The sequence below is a fragment of the Galendromus occidentalis genome, unplaced genomic scaffold (assembly GCF_000255335.2).
Source record: "Galendromus occidentalis unplaced genomic scaffold, Mocc_1.1 scf7180000077530, whole genome shotgun sequence".
NCBI classification, from domain to species: Eukaryota; Metazoa; Arthropoda; class Arachnida; order Mesostigmata; family Phytoseiidae; genus Galendromus; species Galendromus occidentalis.
In genome coordinates, this window is record NW_003805518.1 from 1675049 (window position 1) to 1696084 (window position 21036).

At 50.9% G+C, this 21036-nt stretch overlaps 2 protein-coding genes across 2 annotated transcripts; one reads left to right on the forward strand and one right to left on the reverse strand.

The window, feature by feature from the left end:
• Positions 1–12122: 12122 nt before the first annotated feature.
• LOC100908475 (LETM1 domain-containing protein 1) lies at positions 12123–17492 on the reverse strand. The gene is made up of 8 exons (XM_018641384.1): positions 17462–17492; positions 17163–17305; positions 16962–17074; positions 16757–16839; positions 16382–16562; positions 14823–14927; positions 12756–12999; positions 12123–12669 (listed from the first exon to the last, which is right to left on the reverse strand). The coding sequence occupies exons 1-8, from the start codon at positions 17485–17487 to the stop codon at positions 12587–12589; spliced, it is 978 nt and encodes a 325-aa protein (XP_018496900.1). The 5' UTR covers positions 17488–17492; the 3' UTR covers positions 12123–12586.
• Positions 17493–17853: 361 nt separating this feature from the next.
• Positions 17854–19950, forward strand: Ak3 (Adenylate kinase 3). Its single transcript, XM_003748316.2, has 5 exons — positions 17854–18043; positions 18629–18759; positions 19114–19338; positions 19472–19622; positions 19732–19950. Exons 1-5 carry the CDS (start codon positions 18018–18020, stop codon positions 19868–19870), a joined length of 672 nt encoding a protein of 223 aa, XP_003748364.1. The 5' UTR covers positions 17854–18017; the 3' UTR covers positions 19871–19950.
• Positions 19951–21036: the final 1086 nt, after the last annotated feature.

Sequence of the window (21036 nt, forward strand, 5' to 3'; positions counted from 1 at the left end):
CGGATCCCTCCGTAGTCGTCGTCGTCGTCAACATCATCATCATTATTATTATTATTATTATACGCAGCTCCCGTCGTGGAGCTGACTAAGGCACTCCAAAAGCGGAAGTCAGATGGAATATAGAACACTCACGCTAGGTCACGGCCTGTGGGTCCCGTGTGTCTTCCTCTGACGAGACTCGACCGTCTGACGACGGCTGTTTGTCGCTCCGGCGGCTCGGCAAGCTCGTAGACTGATCGGCACCCACAGAGATTCTCTGCACGGGTTGGATTCAGTTTTTCACTTTTGGGATTCCCCGAGCCTTCAAGGAGACGAGGTTCCGAGTCGACGAGCATTCGACTGTCCGGAGTCTAGAGCCTAAACCTCGAAAATCGTTCCATAGTCAAGCTATTGCCCTGACTAAACTACTTTCATTGCTGGTTAATCAAGATAACCTTTGAGCTTTATCGTCTGGGCCGGCACTCATCTGCGTGAATCGAGCCCTGACACACCGTCAGACACTTGACAGGCTTTGGGGAACGTTATCGACAATCAGCACTGTAATAACCACAGCCCGCACGATGGGGATTTTGATGAGTTGCCCATGACGGGAGCGTCGATCTCAATATTCGACCGAACTCGAATTAGAATCCCCAACACGGACATCACACGTTTTTTTCGGAACAGAAAAATCCGTCCAGTTGTCCGGAATTTCAGCCGCTCTTGGTCATGAGCTGTGTGACTTGTCCCTTAAGTCCATCCGCTAACGACGATTCGGGTCCTCCAATTTTTTTCGTCGGTGGGATACTGAGAAATTTCTGTTACGGAAGGAGCGACTCGAGACAGGGTCCGTTGATACGACGCTGCGGATACCGCTAGGCACGGGTGAATCCCGAAAAGTTTACTCTGCCCAGAACAACTGACTGTTCATTGCCATGGCACGGCCCAGGTTTTTTGTTCTTTCTGAAAATCGTTCGAACAACGACGAGATTGTTCTCCACATCGTTTTCCGAGCCCGAGTCATCGTTGTCGTCGTCGCTGTTGATGTTGCCGTTAGCCGAAAAAAAATGTAGAAGAAAGACGACTCGAGCAACTTTAACAAGGATGTCGTCGTCTTCGAGTTGAATAGCGGCGCGCACGCGCAGGCGTAGGGCTCGGGACTCGACACTCGGTCAGTCGGCGACGAGCGGCTGAGAGCTACAAAAACTGATTAAGATTGATCTGATTCGAGTCTCGATGGACGGCTTACTCGCTCTCTCGCCGATTGGGCTGATAGTGTGACCGACCAGCTGATGGCCGCTTGCTAAAATACCCGAACCGGGCATCTTCGCAGCGTTCTCCGATCTCGCTAACCGGATGCCGGACGAGGGAGAGCCGTTCGTTTTGAGAACTCTCGCGATCTTCTTCCTCCGGAACATCATCTTTTTAGTATCCGTCGAGCCTCGATAGCTCTTGACGCGCGAAATTAGAGTCCTTGGCGGAGGCGTGAGAAGCCGGAATGGATACATGTACATTCAGCTTCGTTCCAGCCTTCCTACGTTGCGGCAATCGAGGAGCCGAAGGTACGAATCGACGAGCAACGTGGACAACTGTCATAATAACTGAATTCAGGCTGGATAATCGGTCAGAGATTGGGATTTTTTCAGATTCTCTTCCCGAACGACTTCCACGGCTCAGAAATCGAGAACGGAACGGGAAATTCAATTTCATCCATTCGTTCGCCGAAAGAAGAATTCCCCAAGCCGCTCGCGGATTTTGGTAAACAGGAACTCGTAGACCACGCTGTTCAAGTGAGCGCGTGCGCGAGTGATTGACTCACCAGGCCACAGAAATCTCAGCAAACAGAAAGACTTACGCGCAGCCCCTACGCGCGGATGAACCAGAGGCGAGCAGGCGATCGGGCATTTGTGAGATAGACACTGATTTCAGAAATGGATTTTTCTGTTTTTGAAGTCATCCACGGAATAATCAGAAGTGTCTTGATCCCCCTCCCGCGCGCTTCCCTCCGGTGGGTCATCGCTCAGAGCTACCATCATCTAGCTCATCGGATTCTGTGGTCCTTGTCTACGGAGCTGACCGACAGGGAGACGTATAGAATCATTTCGCCTTGACTCCGCATTACGGACTAATGAAATGGGATTCTCTAGTAAGTCGAAGTCCGCCGGATTTGCACGGGGCATCGCAATGCCATCAGATTATTTATTTGTTCCCCACGCTCCCGCTTTTCCGATCTCCACCACGCCACTCTCTAATTGAATGGCGTGGGCGGCCGCTGTAACATATTCAGAAAGCCATTTACCAAGCTAAAACGACCAATCGAAACTTGTAGCCAGGGCGAGGGAGCGAGAAGAGCTCTGAGACCAAGAGTCGGATCCCAATGTAAAATCGATACGGGCCGACCCGCCGGCCGGTCGACAGACGGACCGACGGACGGGCGGGCAAGCGACCGGGCGATCGGGTCGCTCGCTTCGAGTGTCATCGAGTTCCGAAGCGAACCTGGCCTGAGAGCAAGTTTTGCAAACCTTTTTCCTTCCACGTTGCGCCTCTACAAGATCGGAAATGAGCCGAGAGCAGGAAAATCTCGAAGCCACGACCTTGGTTCTGTTTGTTACAAGTTTTGTACAGCGAAGGTCTTTCACTACGAGCTCATAAATTGGTTTTGGTATATACGACTCCCAGACTTGCTAGTCTTCGGCATCCGCTGCTCAACCGCCAGCCTTCGAATCTGTCTGACAGGCTTTGACTATTCCAGAACGAGAGTTTTCGAAGCTGCCATCGACTAGTGAACAGCAGCTATACTAGATTTATTGACTCGAGCTCAGCCTGTGAGTAGTTTTGGCAGCGTATCGCTTCGTCTTCAGATACTTGAGGCTTCGGGTACTTCCATGTCTGGAAGAGCTGAGCCGCCGAAATGTCGGGGTTTCTCCCGAACGGGAAACGCTCGAGTTCGCTCCAGACGATCTCGGTGTCGCTCCCTCCGTGAACAACACGAAGGAACGATGAACACAGAATGAACGAGTGCATATACGAAACAAGGGGTCCCGGCCACGCTCAGTGAAGTGAAATCGAGCAAAGTGCACTCCTGTTCGTGCCCACCTCCCTCGAGCAAGAGGTATCCGTCTGGAAAATGTTTATATCCACCCCCCACTTCGCCAGCTCCCGCTGTTCCTGCTCGTTCCCGCCTAAACTTTCGAGATCTTGCCCCGCAACTTTTCGCTCGTTCCATATAGGTTTCTCGGGTAGTTCCCTCGATTCTCGCGCTCAGTTTAGCGCTTGTTTCGCCCTCGCTTTTTTTGCTTCTTTTGCACCCATTTTCAGAAATGACTCGACGCCTGACTCGCGCTAATCGTCGAGAGCCTCGTTCCTCTCGGCGAGGAAAGATACGTCGAAGATATCCTCGCACAGCTTCAGCGAGAACGCCTGCGGAAATTCGGGGTGGGTATGGCGCCCGCTTCGAATCGCATGTTCAATTACTCCGCGCGGTGCATGTTTCTCGATCAGATGCTCGAATCCCGAGCTGATCCGATCCGTGGCAAACCGGCCGGTGGACTGACCAAAGGCAGTTACGTTGATTATATGGTAAGGAACGGCAACGACCAGCGCTGCCGTGGTGGTTCAACAGCGGCGGCTGGATGGACTATGAACGATGCGGGCTGCACCTCCCATTTGGACTACCGGCGACGACGATGATGTAGTTGTCATTTCGAATACGATAATGACATCCTATATCATATACCGGGCGTTCTTCTTAGGCTTGCATGCCACTCGTTCAATGCTTCGGGACTCGAGAGGATCGCTGTCTAATTTTCTCTCCGAACAGCTGGCTGAGCGCATCGTCAACTTTGGCAGCGGATTCGCGCACGGTCGAGTCGGCACCGCGCCTCCCGAAGATCAATTCCCGGTGCAGGGAGCTCGTTCTAATCCTTTGTGATCGTCCGCGAGTACACGTTCAGAATTTTCAGAGATTCGCGGAACTTTCCCAGTCAGGACCACGGTAGCGGTCTCAGTTTCCGATTTGAGTCGGTTGCGTACATCGTACGAAATAGGAATCGCGCGCCAAGTGAATAGCATCGAGCTCGACACTCGAGCGATCTGACATGAAGTTTGTGGCTTCCCCGCTTGCGAGCTTTTCGGCGGAGAAGCTCCATCCAACCGAAGTTCCTCGAAAATTTGGGAGCTTGCGAAGCCGGTGAATTTCGCGAGGAGAATCGACGCTGTCATAGTCCTATATGTTGACATTTACCTGTTGCCATGTTTCCTCGAGCGACGGTTGAGATGGTAGGTATCCGGTGTCGTGGATGGCCTGAAGTTCATTGAAGATACTTCCCGAAGCAAGGATGTCCATTTTGCCAGTTTGGTCAGTTACCAATCACTTCGATTGACGAGCTGGCGTCGAACAAATGGACAACTCCACACAAAATCACTCGGATAATACAAACAAAATCTTGCAATAATCCAACGTCAGTAGATCATGGGAGACTCGACGAGATGCCGTGTCTGATGTCGTCCTGTCGTTTCACAATAATTGCACCTTGCACAGTCGGAGTATCCTCGTCGTAGTATGTGTAGTAGTATGCGGAATACACGTTTGCCTTTTTCCTTTCTCTCACAGCACTTTATAACACAGCGACAACAGATTTTCGTCGTGTCGCTGGGTCGAGTTGCGATCACACACTTTCTGCTCAGCTGCTAGCTCTGTCAGTATCTGTCAGAAGTGGAAACGGCACCGAACTCTGCGGCATCAGCAGCCAGAATAGCCGAAGCAGCGGTTGCAGCAACAGTAGCTGTCGTACTGCTGTCAGGAGTAGTCGTCGTCGTCGGAGCAGATATAGTATTAGCAGCAGCGGCAACAGAGAAACTCATGCTGACATGGGTAAGTCGGAGCGCGCGATACGGTCCCCTTGAACGTCGAGGCGCTTCTGAACGAGCCACCCGACAATTTCCCTTTCCAACTCGGCGGTGGTGGTGGCGGCGGCGGTGGTGAGCTACCACGAAGCTCTCACTCAGCAGCGACGACAACAACAACAACGACGACGCCGACAGCAACAACGACCCTTCCCTTCCTTCCTTCCCTCCGTCCGTCCATCCGTCGAGTTTTGTGTTTACATCGGTGGCCGCGTGGAGGCGCTAGAGAAAGTGCACACCACACATCAGAGAGGACGTTCACCCCGCTCTGCCAGCCTTCCTGCTCGGGAATCTGCTATCCTGAGTGCTGCTCCTGCTCCTACTACTGTTGTAGATGAGGAGCAGCAGCAGCCAAGTCTGGCCGCCACCTCTCCGGCTGGCTGTTCTTCCCGATCCCCTTGCGTTAGCTAACTCATTTCGACTTTTTATTTTTGAGTCGGTTCTCATTTCGCGCTCGGCACACGCTTTCCGCAGACATCATTTCTTTCCTATGCTAGAGGATTCGCGGAAGAACCCTTTTCGCGCATTTTCGTTCCCCTCGACAAGTAGTTCTCTTGCGTACGAAACCCACTTCGATTGGCAGGGGTTCCCTCCTGCAAGAGGAACGATTCCGTACAACTCAACTCTTCGCCTCGCTGCGAGAGGAATTTCGCCCGCTGTCTCTGCGGTCAGGTATCCCAGAAATCGAGTCCACCTGGACTCGATTCCCATCGCCAAGTCGACCAATTGGCCAGAGAAATAATCCCCTGTCTCGAATTCTTATGTTCGAGACGTGGGGTCAAATGTTCACTCTGTAGGCCGAAATTCGCTTTCAAGGACGATCCGCGGGATTCCGGACCGGCCGCTGCTCGTCATCGATGCGAATACTATGACCACGTTCAGGAATTCGATTATTCTGGAGGCTCTTGTCATCTATCTGGAAAGAGTTATCCTCTCTGGGCAGATCGAATCGAGCTGTGAACTCGATCACCGGACGAGCTTGAGTAACCCCTTGGTATCCGCAGTCTGGTGGTTCGTGAGTCGGGCACTGATTGAATCATGTCGACCTTGATTCCTAGAGACATCGAACAAGCACCTGGAAAACCCCGGCTTATACCGGACAAGATCAAGGGGGGGGATTCTTTGTGTACGACGCGCCTCAAAGAAATACCTTGAGTGTGACAGACAGAGATAGGATTTCCAGAATTCAGGATTTCCATTCTGGAGTGTGAAAATGAGAGACGGATCCTGGCGCTCGAGCGGGCAAGAGCGGCTTGATCGACGCTGTGGCATCGTGAAGCCGGTGGTAGCAATGGCACCTTCGGTGTTGTTGGGAAGAGTGTTTGCCGAGACCACGACGACGGCTACGAAGAGATGAGTGTATGTTGGCCGGTAGGTCGGCCCGTCTGAGTTTCTGTCCGTTTGTCTGTCAGTCAGTCAATTCGTCTGGTTTGTGCGAGCTCAGCGTCTAATGCCACTCAACGTCAAGAAAGCTTCTCACATCACTGCGATGAGTGTTCTTCCTTTGTTGCCTACCTTTGATTCTTCTCCCCTCCACTCGTCTACAGCTAACCAGCCTTGCCGGTCAGACACACGCACGCACCAATCGCTAAGCCGAAAACACTCGAAAATGAGAATTGCAACGACACACGCCAATCTGTTTATTTGCCGAGGACACACCGTGAGGGGCTTCGTCGCCGCAGACGGGATTCACTCTCGTTCCTCTGTCAGCATCTCCGAGACTCCCGCTAGCTCGTCGCACGCACGAAAGACTCCCGAGAATTTAGAGCATGCATGCACAAAAATACCCAATATCTATTATACCGAAATACCCGAATTTCAGAGAATTTCCGGAGTTGAGTGATCGCGAAGCTTATTCCACTGCGAGCTCTCCCTAGGTTCATTTTCGGCTCCTTCCAGACCAGACGGATCTTTACCTCCGGGGTTGAGGCCGAATGTGGCGAAGCCCGCGGATTGTCGTGACAGCCGGGATTGGGCCCCGACCGGGACTATAATGTAGTTCGGGCACCTCGAAGGGAACCCGGTCAGGAACACCTACAAAGGTGTTTTTCCCCCTCGATTTTTGTCGATTCGATGTTTTTTGAGGTAAATAGCACAGAGATAAAAGCGTTATTGCACAAGAATGTTCAGACCGCTAACGGGTTGACAATCGGACGGTGTTTGACTAGCCATGCTGGTTAAATCATTGGAAGAAGGAGTCTAAACAAACAGTGGATTTATTCCATGATTCGATTCATGATTTCGCAAGGTCAGTCTCTCAATTGTTTGCTCTCTTCGTAACTGGCAATCGCCGCTTTCTTCCCGTGCTCTTGTCCCACCGTAGAGCACCTTGCCGTTGGTCGCGCAATGTCTCGGCGTCGCGTCGTCATCCCGCTGACTCGCTCGATTCACAGGAAGAACAAAACAGTCGAACCGTTCCCAAGTGACTGGCTGGCGCTGTCCAGAGGAGTCATGCGTGCTTCGCGCATGAATCACGAATCTTCATCCTACGTCACATGGTTTGCCTCGCGATGGAGATCACCGAAAGGAAAAACCTTCGAAGATCGCCACCAGAAACCGCATATGCCGCAATATCTCTCCGAGTGTTTGGAATGCGGCGATTTTTTGCGGCATGTCCCGTTTCTCCCTTATGCTACATTCACGATGGATTCGGAAACGATTAATTCCATCCGACGTGAACGTGTCACGAAATCGACTGAGTACTCGGCTTTTCCGATTTATCCAAAGTTTGTGGCGTACGAGAAGAGCCACGTCGATACTGGGTTGTCTTTCCCTTGCGATTCTCCGAAATCGTTTTGTTCCATCGCAGGATTCTCGAGAGTGTCATCGATTCTAGCCATGATGGATCTACCGCCCGATCCCTCGTGCGGGAGGATCACTGTCGGGGCTGTAGCGCGTAGAGAGAGAGAAACTTCGAAGGCCTGTCCCCCGGATTTTCAATGAAGTGCTGTCACTCGAAGACATGCGATATAGAGTTCAGTCGGTGATAGTCCTCCTGTCGGCGCTGTTGTCGTTTCAACTTTTTCCTTTGCCACGAAGCCTGCTCTGAGTGGCTGACAATCGAGCTGGTTAACCATTACCAAGCGAATGAAAACGCAGTTCCTTGATGCCTCTTTCTATCGTAGCGTCCGTGATGACTTTCTCAATCTCCGTCATCCGTTCGTACCGGGGCCAACGCCGCGCGGCCGTCAACCGCTGTCCACGAACTTTGGGATTCACGATTCGATCTGGCGCTCCATTCACGAACCTCTCAGCTCGGTATAGGAAATAATATAGGCGAATATTTAATCACCCATCATCAGGTTCGTCACTTTAGACCTTTCTGTCGGACTGGACAGAGAGCTACTTCACTTGCGACTTGCGACTACTGTGGAGACAGCTGAGACTATGACGAGCCGCTGAAGGTTCGAACCCAGGACCTCTTCAGCGCTGGGTCCATGACACAGTGGATCGTGCTTTGTTACTCAGTTACATTGCAAGCGCACTCGACTCAATAATTTTCTACCGACGCGACGTGCGTTGACTGCGACGCGAGGATGAGAAGAATGCGTCGCTCGCAGCGAACTCATTTCCCGAAAGAGAATCCACATATTGAAATTGTCTCTGAACTCTATTCATCGCAACGACACATTCAAAGTCGCACTCTGAACACCGTTACCGTTGGACTCTTCCTCCTGTTGCACTCGGGGATTCCAATTTGGTGACCCGAGAAATTCTGCACAGCGTCGCATCGCTCTCAAAGAGTAAACCCGTTTTTTCGCCCGCCACTCTTTCCCCACATACTCAGAGCCGACCATTTCGAATGAGTGCTTGGGAATTGAATGAGATCGGCGGAATGAATCCCTCCGTACAACCGAACAAACGAGTTTTCCATCGATCCCCGGAGGCTGGAAAAGCATTCTCCCATGGACGATAGGCACATGTTCTCTTTTTATACGAAAGTAAAATCTTAATGTGGCCCGCGGGCATCTGCAGCGCTCGAATGTGGCCTGCCAAAAACTTAAGACTGTCGCCCCTGCTCTAGGTGGTCAAGAAGAGTGAATTACCTACTAGGGGCTCTGAAACGTGGGGAAGTGCGGAGAATGTCGTTGTGGAATTTCGAGAATTGAACGAATTGATAACGGGAAGCCCCGGGAGAAAAGCGGACCAACAGACAGACATGAGGGAGCACACCTGAGTTGGGTGATCCCCAAGATCTGCGGACCTATACGGGGGAAACAATCGATAGCTGCTGGAGCAGGTCCAAGATTCCGGAAGATCTGATTCGTGAGAACCGCGTAGGCTAGGATAGTGTGTTTACGCGCGCTGAGGTTTGCGAGCACGGCCCAGGAGTAATTTTCGTTTCCACATTTATTGAATTCGGTTTCCATCTGGGAAAGATTCGTAGCATCTCCGACAAATCCATTCGCAACACCAGAAACTCTTCAAGTAGAAGCTTTTTAATGAATCGTCTTGGAACTCTTGCTGCACCCAAGGCGCTTTCTGGAAATTCTTCACCATCCGGAACTGCGAGACTGCTTCTTCCGTACCACTCGCGATCGAACGTGGCTGTCGGATTCGGCAGTCGGTGAAGCAGACAACCCGATGTGCGCGAAACGAGCTGTTCTAGGAAAATCAGGAATCAGTCGAACTACCAGGCCGTGCGATTTTTCTCTGATTTAGAGTTGTTTGACATCTTCTCTCTTCTGAAGATTTCGCGGGGGAGTCCTCATAGGCGAAGACAGAGAATTCGTTCCCATAGTGCCTTAATCAATCCCATTCTAATTAAGTATTTCCGACACTATCCCAAGCCAAGAACGTTGTTTGACGATGAGAGCTCGGTGAATTCAATGAATGAGTGAGTGATTCTTGACTCGTAATTGATACATTCACGAAATAGAAAGGATGCCGTCTAGGGTCAATGTCGAGCTGGAAAGATTTTATTCGAACCTCGCAGTCGCTGGTGCCAGTTCATTGTTTAATCACGATGATGTATTAATTACGCGGGGATCTCAATGATGTAAGACTTCTCAAAACTCGGCGGCCTGAGACCCCACCAGCACCGAAGTTCATTCACCGCGGAACGCCCGAACCCCAATCGCTCCTCATACGATCGGCTTCGGTCCGCCCGACAGCTTTGAGAGTTGCTCGGCCAGCTGATTATTATCGAAGACATTCTGGGTAGACACGTGGGCCCGCTCGTAAAAAGAAAACACTCACGTCATCCGTGTGATTCCAGAGGCGTCCATTCGATGACTCACGCGCTCGTACAGGGCCATATTTTCGTTTTAGCTCTTCCTCCCCCGGTACATCTTCTATCCAGTGAAGACTTCTCTCTGTGGACCCATACGCCTCACAGAGAGAAACCAAAAGTGTATACCATGATGGCATGATTTAGTGTCTCTGCCATTGACTCGAATTTCAGGAATATTCAGGAATTTATGCACTCCACGGTATCCATGTTGTACCCAGCACGCAACTTGCTATCGTCAATGCAAATGACCTTCCTATTTTGGTCCCACGGGATTTCATTAAACCGATGTGTCGCTCGATTCCAAAGCCAACGAATGGTTCAGCAGAGCTTCTGTATTGAAATTTCCTCTCCCCTATTTTCATTCTAGGGACTTCACAGGCGTCCGGATCCGTAGCCTTGCTCCCGGTCTCATGTCAGCGGTATCGATGCCTGCAGCTGCGGAGAAAGCTCTCGATCTGCGACATGAAAGCTCGAGACACCCTGCGCTCGAAGATTCTTTCTCTGACTGAACCCTCTAATCAGGTACTAATCGAGCGTCCGGACCCCAGCCAGAAAAAACAGTTTCAGTTCTGTATCGAGAATTCGTTGCGGTGTTACATCCGTCAGTCACACGGAGAGGTAGGAAAAGGAACAACGGATGCAGCGACGTTGCTGGGGAGCGGCGTGGCGTCTTCCAGCTATGAGTTGCTTCATTCGGCGCGAACTCGGTTCATTCCCCGAAGAAAGCCCTGAGCCTGCGAACTCCCCGCAAGCCTTGACTTCTCGGTCGGAAGTGCCATCGAACTATGTATTATCCAGAATGATAGAGTATATTGTATTTATTCGTATTTCATGTCTGAAACCTGAGGTAGAATACCAAAAATCTGAGGACCTGAAAGCTGGGTAGAGCTGACCCGGAGCAGAGGAGACTAAGAAGAGAGAGGAAGGGCTGGAAGTGTTGAGTCTCATGCCGGAAGCTAAAGGATATACAGCGCTCCTCAAGAGCAGAGAATGTAATGAAGCTTAAGCACTCTGAGGCGCGAATGAGTTTTCTGCAGCCGTGGCTGTGTCTTTTGTACGCCGTCCATCCGAAGACGATTTGACGTACGGCTTGGCTCAATCGGTACTCAGGACCTCCATTTTTTCTCCCTCGGTCACAGCTCGGGCGTTTGTTGGATAGGATTTGTTGGCACAGTCTGGAAGCTCAGGAGAGCGACTTGACGCCTTACCGGACTCGATAACCGGAGACCACGCTCATTCTCGCCGTGATGAAGTCATTGGGAACTCGTCGATGCGAGAATCGATGAATAGCCGCATACAAGTTCTGATAAAAGCGCATTGAATCCCGACTCTTACTACTATGTACTACGAGCACCTGAGATTCGAAACTCAATCTTAACGCCAAGATTTAGAATCTACCGATCGCGGATCTCCCGCACTATACGAGGTGATTTTCCGGCGTGAGTAAATGTTCTTGCGGATGTGCATGTCATACAGACTATTCGGAAATCCGTCAGTCGAAACATTTCTGATCTCCGATCTTCGACTACCCCAAGCTGTGCTGGACTCGCCAATTCATTTCTCCTTCGCCCGCTATTGTAGCCATGATCCCTCCGCGTCGAACGGAGTCTGACTCGGGAATGTCTCGATCCGGTCCCCTTGGATCTTCACGACGCCGACGATCGAGCCGCGAGACTCTGTCAGCGATTGGTGTCTGTTTTGCCCGGGGCTTGGATTCCGACGCGGCCTGCAGGGCTCTCGACCCTCACATACACATTTCAAGAAACAAAAGGCTCCGGATATCAAATGCAGTCATCTTCGATTAGTATTGGTCGGGCCCAGTTGCGGCTCCTGCGCTTTCCGGACCGGAATGGACAGCCTCTAACAGAAATCTTCAGACTCTTCGGCAAGCTGCTGTCGAGATAGGGTCTTCTAGGATATGAAGAAATAATGGAGATAGGGTATGATCCTATCTCTAAATCGGGACCTCTCGTCATCTATGGGCATGCACGAACTCCCTTAACTCAGCGGCACTCAGGAGAGCGAAAGTTGATGGTTTATTCACTCGCTCAGGAACACAGGTCCGATCTGACTTCCGCCCTCTCTCTCTCCATTTTATATATTACAACAAGCGCCCCTCGAGGGACCTCACCTCGTATACACTGGAATCCGGTGTATCTCGTGGAAGAATAAATAAGTATCTCCGCCATTAGACTTGAGCTTCACAAGAATTCCCTCGTGGTATCGATGTTGTACCAGCGACAGGAACAGCTACCGTCGGCGCAGACGTCTCGTCTGGGTTTCGGCCTCACGGAAAAATTCAGTTCCACGGAACATTCCGTGTTTTCTGTACCAATAAGTCGCTCGTTCGAGAAGTCGAGGGATCTTCTGTCACAAAAGAAGAACGACCAAACGAGAGGATTCCGAGAAGCTACTGTAGGTGAGACAGCTTCCGACGAATCTCGATGTATCCTTCCGAATCCTAAGTCTTCACAGGAAGCTGATTCCGTAGTTGTTCTTGTGGTTGTATGCCAACAATATCGGCGAGTGCAGCAACAAGGAAAGCTCGCGATCTGTGAAAAGAGTGATTCAGAGTTCGTCTACTCTGACTGGTTATGCATTTGAGAAAATGCTGGCATTCACCGGTCCGGGAACCAACCTTTCAGTTCCAGTGAAACTCGCAGCCATGTATCGAGATACTGCTCCGCTTCGACTCTCTTCAGACCGACGGGATTGAAACCGCGCATGAAGCAGCATTGTTGCAGGTCGTCGTCCTGTAGCTGTGCAATGCTTTCTTTGGCGAGTCCTCTGTCCATCTCCCAGAGGTAGCCTCCGAACCTCCAAGATTTTCCGTATGGCATGATACCTCCATAACGAATGCCGTGGGACAACGATAGAGCTCTCTGTGAACGACGGTCGTCATAAGAGTCTAGCGGTATCACGAATTTTCGTCTTTCTTTCCTACGGGCCGAAGGCGTGGAGGAAGAGGCTGGAAAAGTTTCCGAGAAATTCCCGACAATCGGTGCTGAGTCGAAGCCTAGGGCCCGCTTCCCGAACAGAAGATGCCCCCCAGGAGTTCCGCACCGGAGGCAGCGCAGAGCCCGTCAGCGAAGAGGGGGAGCGTTAGGAACATGGATGAATCTGGTCTTGAGCTCCGCTCAGAGAAGCATTCAGAAGAAGACAATTCGGAGGAGCAACAAGAGAACTGAATGCGACGAGTGAGTTGTTACACAAATCGACGAACCCAGCGGCGACCGTGGATTCGAGCGAAACCGTGATTGTAAGTAATGGGTAATGGTCACAAATCGTCCGGGTAATTGCGATACCGACGCCGCACACCGTGACCCCAGCGAACAGCGCAGGCGAGAAGACCACGAGCTAGTTTGATGCTGCGAGAATTCGTCGGTACTCATCGGAATGTATAATGTTTCTATTCTTTCTCCTTCCCGGCGACCCTTCCTCCGAGTGATCGCTCCAAGGACTCAGGCAAATAATCGAGGCGGTGAAGTGTACAGAAGCTGTCGACAGAAATAATGATCGAATGTACGATCCAGCCATCTCCATCGTGGCGTTATTTTTTCCTATACTGAAGCCGCCGCTGCCTCGGAAACAACAAGTTGGGAGCCAATGCGAATCGGGCAAGCAGCTATAAACGTCCCCAAGAACAGCGGAGTAGCGCATTACCGTCTCTCATCACCATACATTTAATAACAAGTTCGTCTATTCTGCAAGATGAAAAATGATTCCGGCCGTATCAAGCGGAGCCGATGAAACCGCGGTTGCTGCTGCTGCCGGATCACGAACTTGATCTTCGGTCGGCAGCATCGACGTCGGAAGTCGTTTTGTATTTTCTCTCAAGATTCTCGAAGTTCTCAATGAAATAACTCCCTCGAGGAAGGAGATCATAAACATCGAGAGATGGTAATGGATGTTTTCACTCGACTGATCAACTGATCAATCGAACAATCAATCCTGCTTGGATCTTCCGAACCCGATGCCGAAGATTTCACCTAATTACACAGCGTCAACGCAGAATTCAGGCTCATCAAATCTTGAGGATGGCAGAAAGTTCTGTCCTCCGCGGGGACATCTTGAACTCTCAAGAAAACGAATGAGAAATCTCCTCTATGCCGAGAACGGGAGCGGGATAGAGCCTGCTTATAAGCTGTTCCTGAAATTCGTCCGTCGCTGTTGAAGTGAGCTCTGGCGAAAGAGGATCGGAGCAACTCCTGAGAAATTGCCAGAAATTGGAGAATTAGGTCTCCAAAGCTCCGCGATGTCCCAGATTCCAGTCCAGCTTGTAGGAAAATTTTCGGCGTATGTCTTTTTCAAAAAATCACCCTCGGACCCAAGGGAGGCTCCACTTGTCATGGCTCAGGCAAAATTGGAGTGCGATCTCTGAGATCTGGGTCTCTGGGAATTCAGAGGACGTCTTGAATCCTGATCTAACAATCGATCTTCATCATGAGCATATTTCTGCTCCCGACATGAGACATTTCTAACCAATATATTCTCGATCCTATTTCCTCTATATGCGCCGGCGCACTGTCGGTATCCACTCTGTTGACGAGAAGACTTCAACCGTTGTCGTAGAAGAATTCGTCGCTCCACTCGACGAGAGACTGGCGGAGCGAATGAGCCAGGAGGAGGACTCGTCGACCGCACCGATTCACTGAGCGGAGAAAAAGTGATAATCACAAGGTTTCGGAAAGAAGTTAGAACTCACCAAGTGCCCGTAGCCGAGGTTGTGCAGCGCGAAACTTCCTCCATCTTGGAATAAAGGTTTGATTGCGAGAATTTCTTCGATACTGGGCTGCTTTCCAGAGCGAAGCTGTAAGCGGATCGAGGCGTACGACATTAATCTCACCGAACTGAAGAGGGTGAAAAATATATGAGTTCCGTGGTACGTCCATTTGATAGATGTTTTGAGATTCAGTGTGTCTTTCGTCGCTCTATACATGTTGATGAGAGCTGCCGATAGTATCGGTACAAGGAACTCTCGGACGAGCATTCCTCTGTGAGCTATACGTTCTTAAGATTTAACGTTTCGTATATTCCCCCTGAAGGGACAATCGAACTGATGGGTTGCTTCATTTGTCCAGCCGCGGAGGTGAGCGGGGAACAACACTTCCTACCGGAAACCCGATCCGGCATCCATCGGGAGCGGCGAATCGCCTCGAGGAGTTTCCATTCGCTATGTCGGGCTCCCATTGACGATTTCCCCAGTATACAGTAAAAGCTCGTTATAACGACCCCCATAACAACGAATTTCTCGGTACAACGAACATGGAATTTTTCCTCCTTTGGCCAGCTCGCCATAGGGATAGTGTTGAGCGGCATTCGTTACAGCGAAAATTCGGTACAACGAACCAGTTTCGTCGGTCCCTTCGTGCTCGTAGTAACGGGCTTTTACTGTATCATGATCCCGGACGGATCGAAGGGGAGCATGCTGAAGGTTTTGAATTCGAATAGGGTAGTGATTATTGACTCTGGTCGGAGCTCAATGTTTTCGTCTGATAGTGAGACTTCTTCGATTTTTTCGTCAGAGGCTCCGATCAAGGTATCGAGACCCAAACTGCCAAGATGCCGAGTTCCTCTGGGGAAAACAGCGCCAGATCTCCCGGAGAAACCTGGCTTGACAGCAGAAGCCAATCGAGGTGGAGAAGAAAGTTCTGGCTGACAGAACAACGCAGGGTCAGAGTCCAGGTCCGAGAGGTTCCGTGGGTTGTCGCCGACGCAGAAGTTTTTCCCCGTCGAGTGGCAGAGGCTCGACCAATCAATCAGTACCCCCACCGGAAACTTCATCAAAATCTCAGAATTGATCCCACACTGCAAAAAAGCCGATGCTGTCGTCCCAAGACGAATCGCCGAGATTTGCCGCAAATTATTGAGAAAGAGAGCTACATATCAAACTATCCGTTCGCAATCTATCAAATTGCGGACTGAGGGAGGATCCTTTTCCCAGGCAACCGTCTCTCCCTGTCAACCGCTCAGGTGGGATCTCGGCTTGTGGACACAAAGGCGGTGCTGGGGATTCGATACCTTGGTGCTGCACTGTGTGGATGATTCGCTAGCCATCCAACATCAGGCTTGGCGCCACCCCTCCGTCTCTTGGAGTCTGAAGAACTTCAAACAACATCCTATCAAGAATGCTGTGAACCACTTCGGGCGGGGTTCCAATCTCGATATCGGTATCTATCGGGTGAAGCGGAGCAGCTCGACCTCGCGGCACTTCTGCCGTAGCGACAGCTAGTTTATAGCCCAGAGGCAGCGTTCAGAACTCACCAAAGACACGATTTCAAGACTTCTAGCTTTGAGATCAGCATCGCTAATGTTTCCGCGCTCGAAATGCCAGAGCACGTTATCGTGATATTGAACCCTCTCCAGATGCCTTGCAACTTCGAAGTAACGGAGCTGTCGACTCGTCCAATATTGCGGAGATAGGAGTTTCTTCGGGAACAAGTACCTGAGTGGATATTGAACGGAATGTCTCCATTCATTGCGCCAATGATGAACGGGAGCGGCTCACTCTATCAATCTTCCGCGGCATATAGTCATCGTTCTATCGGAACCCACATCAGATTGGGAAGGAATGAGAATCGTCGTTCCTCAGAGAGGGGGGAGGCTCTGGGAGTGCAGATTCTGCAGAATTCAACTCACAAGAGCGGGAATATGATGTAGTTGGTAAACGGTAATGCGGCGATGACTAGAGCTGGTGCCACGTGCACGATGTCATTTGGCACCTGGAAAATCGGATTCTCTCATAGACAATTCCTAACCAGCAACGGCTCGGAGAGCGTCATGGATTGTCGCTACAGATATAAGTTCCGAGACGGAGACAAGGCAGGCGGAATTCGGGACTCACTCTGTAGTAGACCTCCAGCTCTTTGCGAGTCAGAGAGCTGGCAGGCTGGCCCGCGTTGAGTCTTTTCGAGACGTTCAAATAAACTTGAACCTCCTTATAGAGTAACTTGGTCCCTGGAAAAAATTCAGAACTCCATCCACGCGATCTGGAGGTGCTATGGGAATCCTGATATGCGGCTAATAAGCGTGCAGAGAACCCCACCCGTAGAGAGATTGCTGTAAACCTCGAATGCTTTCGGCGCATGTTTCTTCATAAGACCCTCGTAGCTCTCAACAAAGGCCAGGAACTTGCGAGCGAGATATATACGGGGCTTTGACCTTGGTTTGACGTAGTCGGTGCCGTATCTGCAAGGACAGCAATCGTGTTAGATGAAGAAGCTCCCAGTAGAGACAGAGAAGACAATCGTTTTCGAGTTGGGCGCTTCCGAGCGGGAACCGCGCACCGCGGCTCCGGATGACGCCAGCTCCCGAGAGCGTTCGAAAGAGGCATGTGGTACTCACTTTGTTTTCTCTCCCGACTCGCTCATCTGTCTACACAGCAAGAGCCCTGTCGGACGACCCGTGAAGAATCTCGCCACGGGCAGCGACATCTCCTATACACAACGAGTCTTCGAATTCCTGGAGATTACATGGTGAAATCGAACGATGGATTCAGTGAGTCCTCCAAGATCGCGCACGCAGTGGGCTGCCATATTTGAACACGTGTGATGATCTCCTCGATACGGCCCCGATACAGATACTGTGATGAGGATCAATAGCTTCATATATCTCCCGCTTCGAGTGATCCGCCCCAACTAACTTGTTCATGAGGATTTCATCGCCACCGGGAGAGATAGCATCGAAGGATACTTTTTCCGAGGATGACGACCATTCACTTTCGTATCACATCTAGTATCACACCCACGACAGCATCATGAAAGTACCACAGGCGGCTCCTCGATTCCTTGCTGGCACAGGCATCCGTAGACGGCACCGATTTCACCTTTAAAACGCAGACAAGGCCATCTAAGGAGCTTGCTGATAGATCTCAGGGAAATCGGACAAAGCTTCGTCAAACATGGGGAGCATCCAAAAAGCCTTCAGGTCAGTGACGGATCGATCGGAATCTTACAGACATCGGTTATCGATCGCCGGTCTCGTTGCATCTTGTGAATTTAACGCCGGACGAGCAGAATATAAGTCGCAAGACTCAACACACTGTTGGAACAATGCTCTTCTTGCCATCGTCTTTAAGGGATGGGCTCTCGTGTCCGGGTCTCAGTTTCCCTGACGGCGCTCACGCTTCTCGGAATTTTGCCCGTCGACAGTTCCAAGTGCAGTCTAAAGGACTTACTCCTACTGAAGTTTCATGAACCTTCCGTATTCCGGTGAATGCGAGAAAATAGTTTCCCAATAATCAGGAGTCGGGGGGTCGGCCTCTGCTGAACAATTATTGAATCGCGATGCGCGTAGTTTGATCCGGGACTCTCCGAAAATTCGGCGAGCTTTCGAGTGAAGGGAGATTCATCAGAACCTCGGGCGCTTTCTCAACGGGAAGGAAGTCCCGAGCCGCATGCGTGACTCCGATAAGTTCGCGCTCGAGTTTCGGATTCTCGGCCTTGTTCCGGGCTCCCTCTAGGAAGGCCAGCTGATCGACGCCTCCCAAGAATGTTTTTTCTTTACTTCCAGGGCACTGATAATGGGAGCTCCGGGCTCCGGGAAGGGAACAATTTCCGAATGGATTGTCAACGATTTCAATTTGAAGCATTTAGCAGCCGGGGACCTCCTGCGGAAGAACATCAAGGATCAGACGGCGATCGGTGAGTCGTCTCTCTCGCCAATCGCGTCTTTGCCCTCGAGTCCAAGACGACCGAGTTGGATCGTTCCTGATTCTTGTTTACGATATAGAGATAAGAGCGTCACGCTTGTCGTAGTCCCATCCTATGCAACGGGAGATGCCATGATCGAGCTAGCTCATCTCCTGACCCTCGGAGCTTCTCTAGTCTTTCAAATCCATCTCGCGCTGTCACCCCGGTGATGGTACATCGGAAGCCGGATTGCTCGAGCCGATTTTCGTGGAAAATGTCTCCGATTAGGCTTAAATGCGCCATCGAAGTTTGTCATCCTTTACAATAACCAGCGTTTCCCCTGAACTCCAACTGATGTTCTTCCAGGGAAGGAGGTATCCCAGTACATAGAGAAAGGTCTCCTCGTCCCGGATGATCTCGTGACGAAGATGATTCTCGAAGAGCTTTCCACGAGTCTCCGAAACCAATCTTACCTCCTCGACGGCTTCCCGCGCACTATTCCTCAAGCCGAATCTTTGCACAAGTTCGAGAAACTCGATGTGTGCATCAATCTCGACGTTCCGGAAAAGGAAATCATGGATCGTATTCAAGGTGATCTTCAGACAATTGAAGACTGGGGCGTTCTCGGGTTCCTGCTCACGATTTTGGGCGCTTGCTCGATTGTCTCGACGAATGGGGAATACCACCTCGTTCCCATGCTCATTTGCTCAATGCTCTTCTGCAGGACGCTGGTATCATCCTGGCAGCGGACGGACCTATCATTTGCAGTTCAGTCCTCCGAAAATCGAGGGCAAGGATGACGTGACTGGCGAACCACTCGAGCAGAGGCCCGACGATAAGCCCGAGACTGTCAGAGCTCGTTTGGACACTTACAGGTGAGGAGTGCCTTTTTCTCGAAAACTTCCTCCGATACTTCGAATGCGGACGTCGATCGAGAAATAGAGGCCAGTCAGGCGAGAATGAAAAAGTCCTTTCGACTTCCAGGAACCAAACCGCCCCGGTCTTGAGCTTCTACCGTGAGAAAAATCTGCTGCAGGAATTCTCGGGGACGAAGTCAAAGGAGATTTACCCGAAAGTCAAAGAATACTTGACAAAATTGAGACCAGTGACGAAACCGTCTTAAATGGACAATAATTGAGCCTCTCTGTTTTTCTTAAACAACTGATTCTATTTTTTACGAAAATAAATGAATATTCTTACTTACATGTGTCTCTTAGAAACGATGCAACGGCACAAGCCGCAGCCTTGGAGAAGCTCTATGTCTACCTGTATACCTGTATCTCTAGGCGAAGGCCTTCAGGGATTCCCGTCACCTCGGAGAGATCGTCGTGCTTCATTCGAAGGACAATCTCAGCTCCACAGCGAACGACTTTTCTCCTCTAGGTATAAATTGTACGGTACTTTGAAGAAATCCATATCTGGAGTTGAAAGTCGATCCACTCGAGTGAGTCATAGCAATGGATCCTTGTCAGTCTGCTGAACCGCTCGAGAACAAGATCAAGTCCCTCTTTTGACGCGAGCTTGACTAGTCCGGGATCGATGGCAATAGTCCGGGTGCTACAGGGGAAATCCAGGGCTTATTTTTTGTTCGTTTCATTCGGAGCGGGACGGCGGGCCAGCTTTGGCTCGCCGGGGACTGATCGAGAGCTCGCGATTTGGGAACGTGATCTCTCGCATCCGGTAGCACGGAGCTGGATGACACAGCTCAGCAGAATAATGAAGAGTTGGGCTGCTCCGGGGGTAATGATCCTCAACTTGCTGGAGTTAAGAATTCAGGGACATTGCTTCGAATCTGAGGAGTTCGCAGGGAATCACTCCGTGGCTCACTGGGGATCAAATGTCTCCAGTTAAAATTTCCGGGGTCGCCTGCTGGGGAAGCTCCCGAGAACAGATTCGCTGATAGAAACACTCTTTTAATTTCAGAGCTCTGCTCCTGGAATGCTCAGTTCCCCCTTCGGCACCGATCTGAGGGATCTTTCCGTGAGACAGGGTTTTTCCTTTATCCCGCAAACGTTTGTCCTCGGGCTCCGTGCCATCGGATTCGACGGATCTTTCTCGAAAGCGGCGAGTGCCGTTCGCTGTTGCCACTTCGGCAAGTTCAGAGTCCTCGCGAATGGCTCGACACAGTTGGATGTGGGACAACGCTGTCTTCATGGTGCAGAGGCCCATCGAACCCGAGCCAGAGATGTAGCTCGTCGACAGGAGACCTAGAGACGTCCCGCGAAAATCGCACAGCGACCTCATCAAGGACATCTTGAAAGGCCTCCGTACTACTGAGAAACTGGCTTT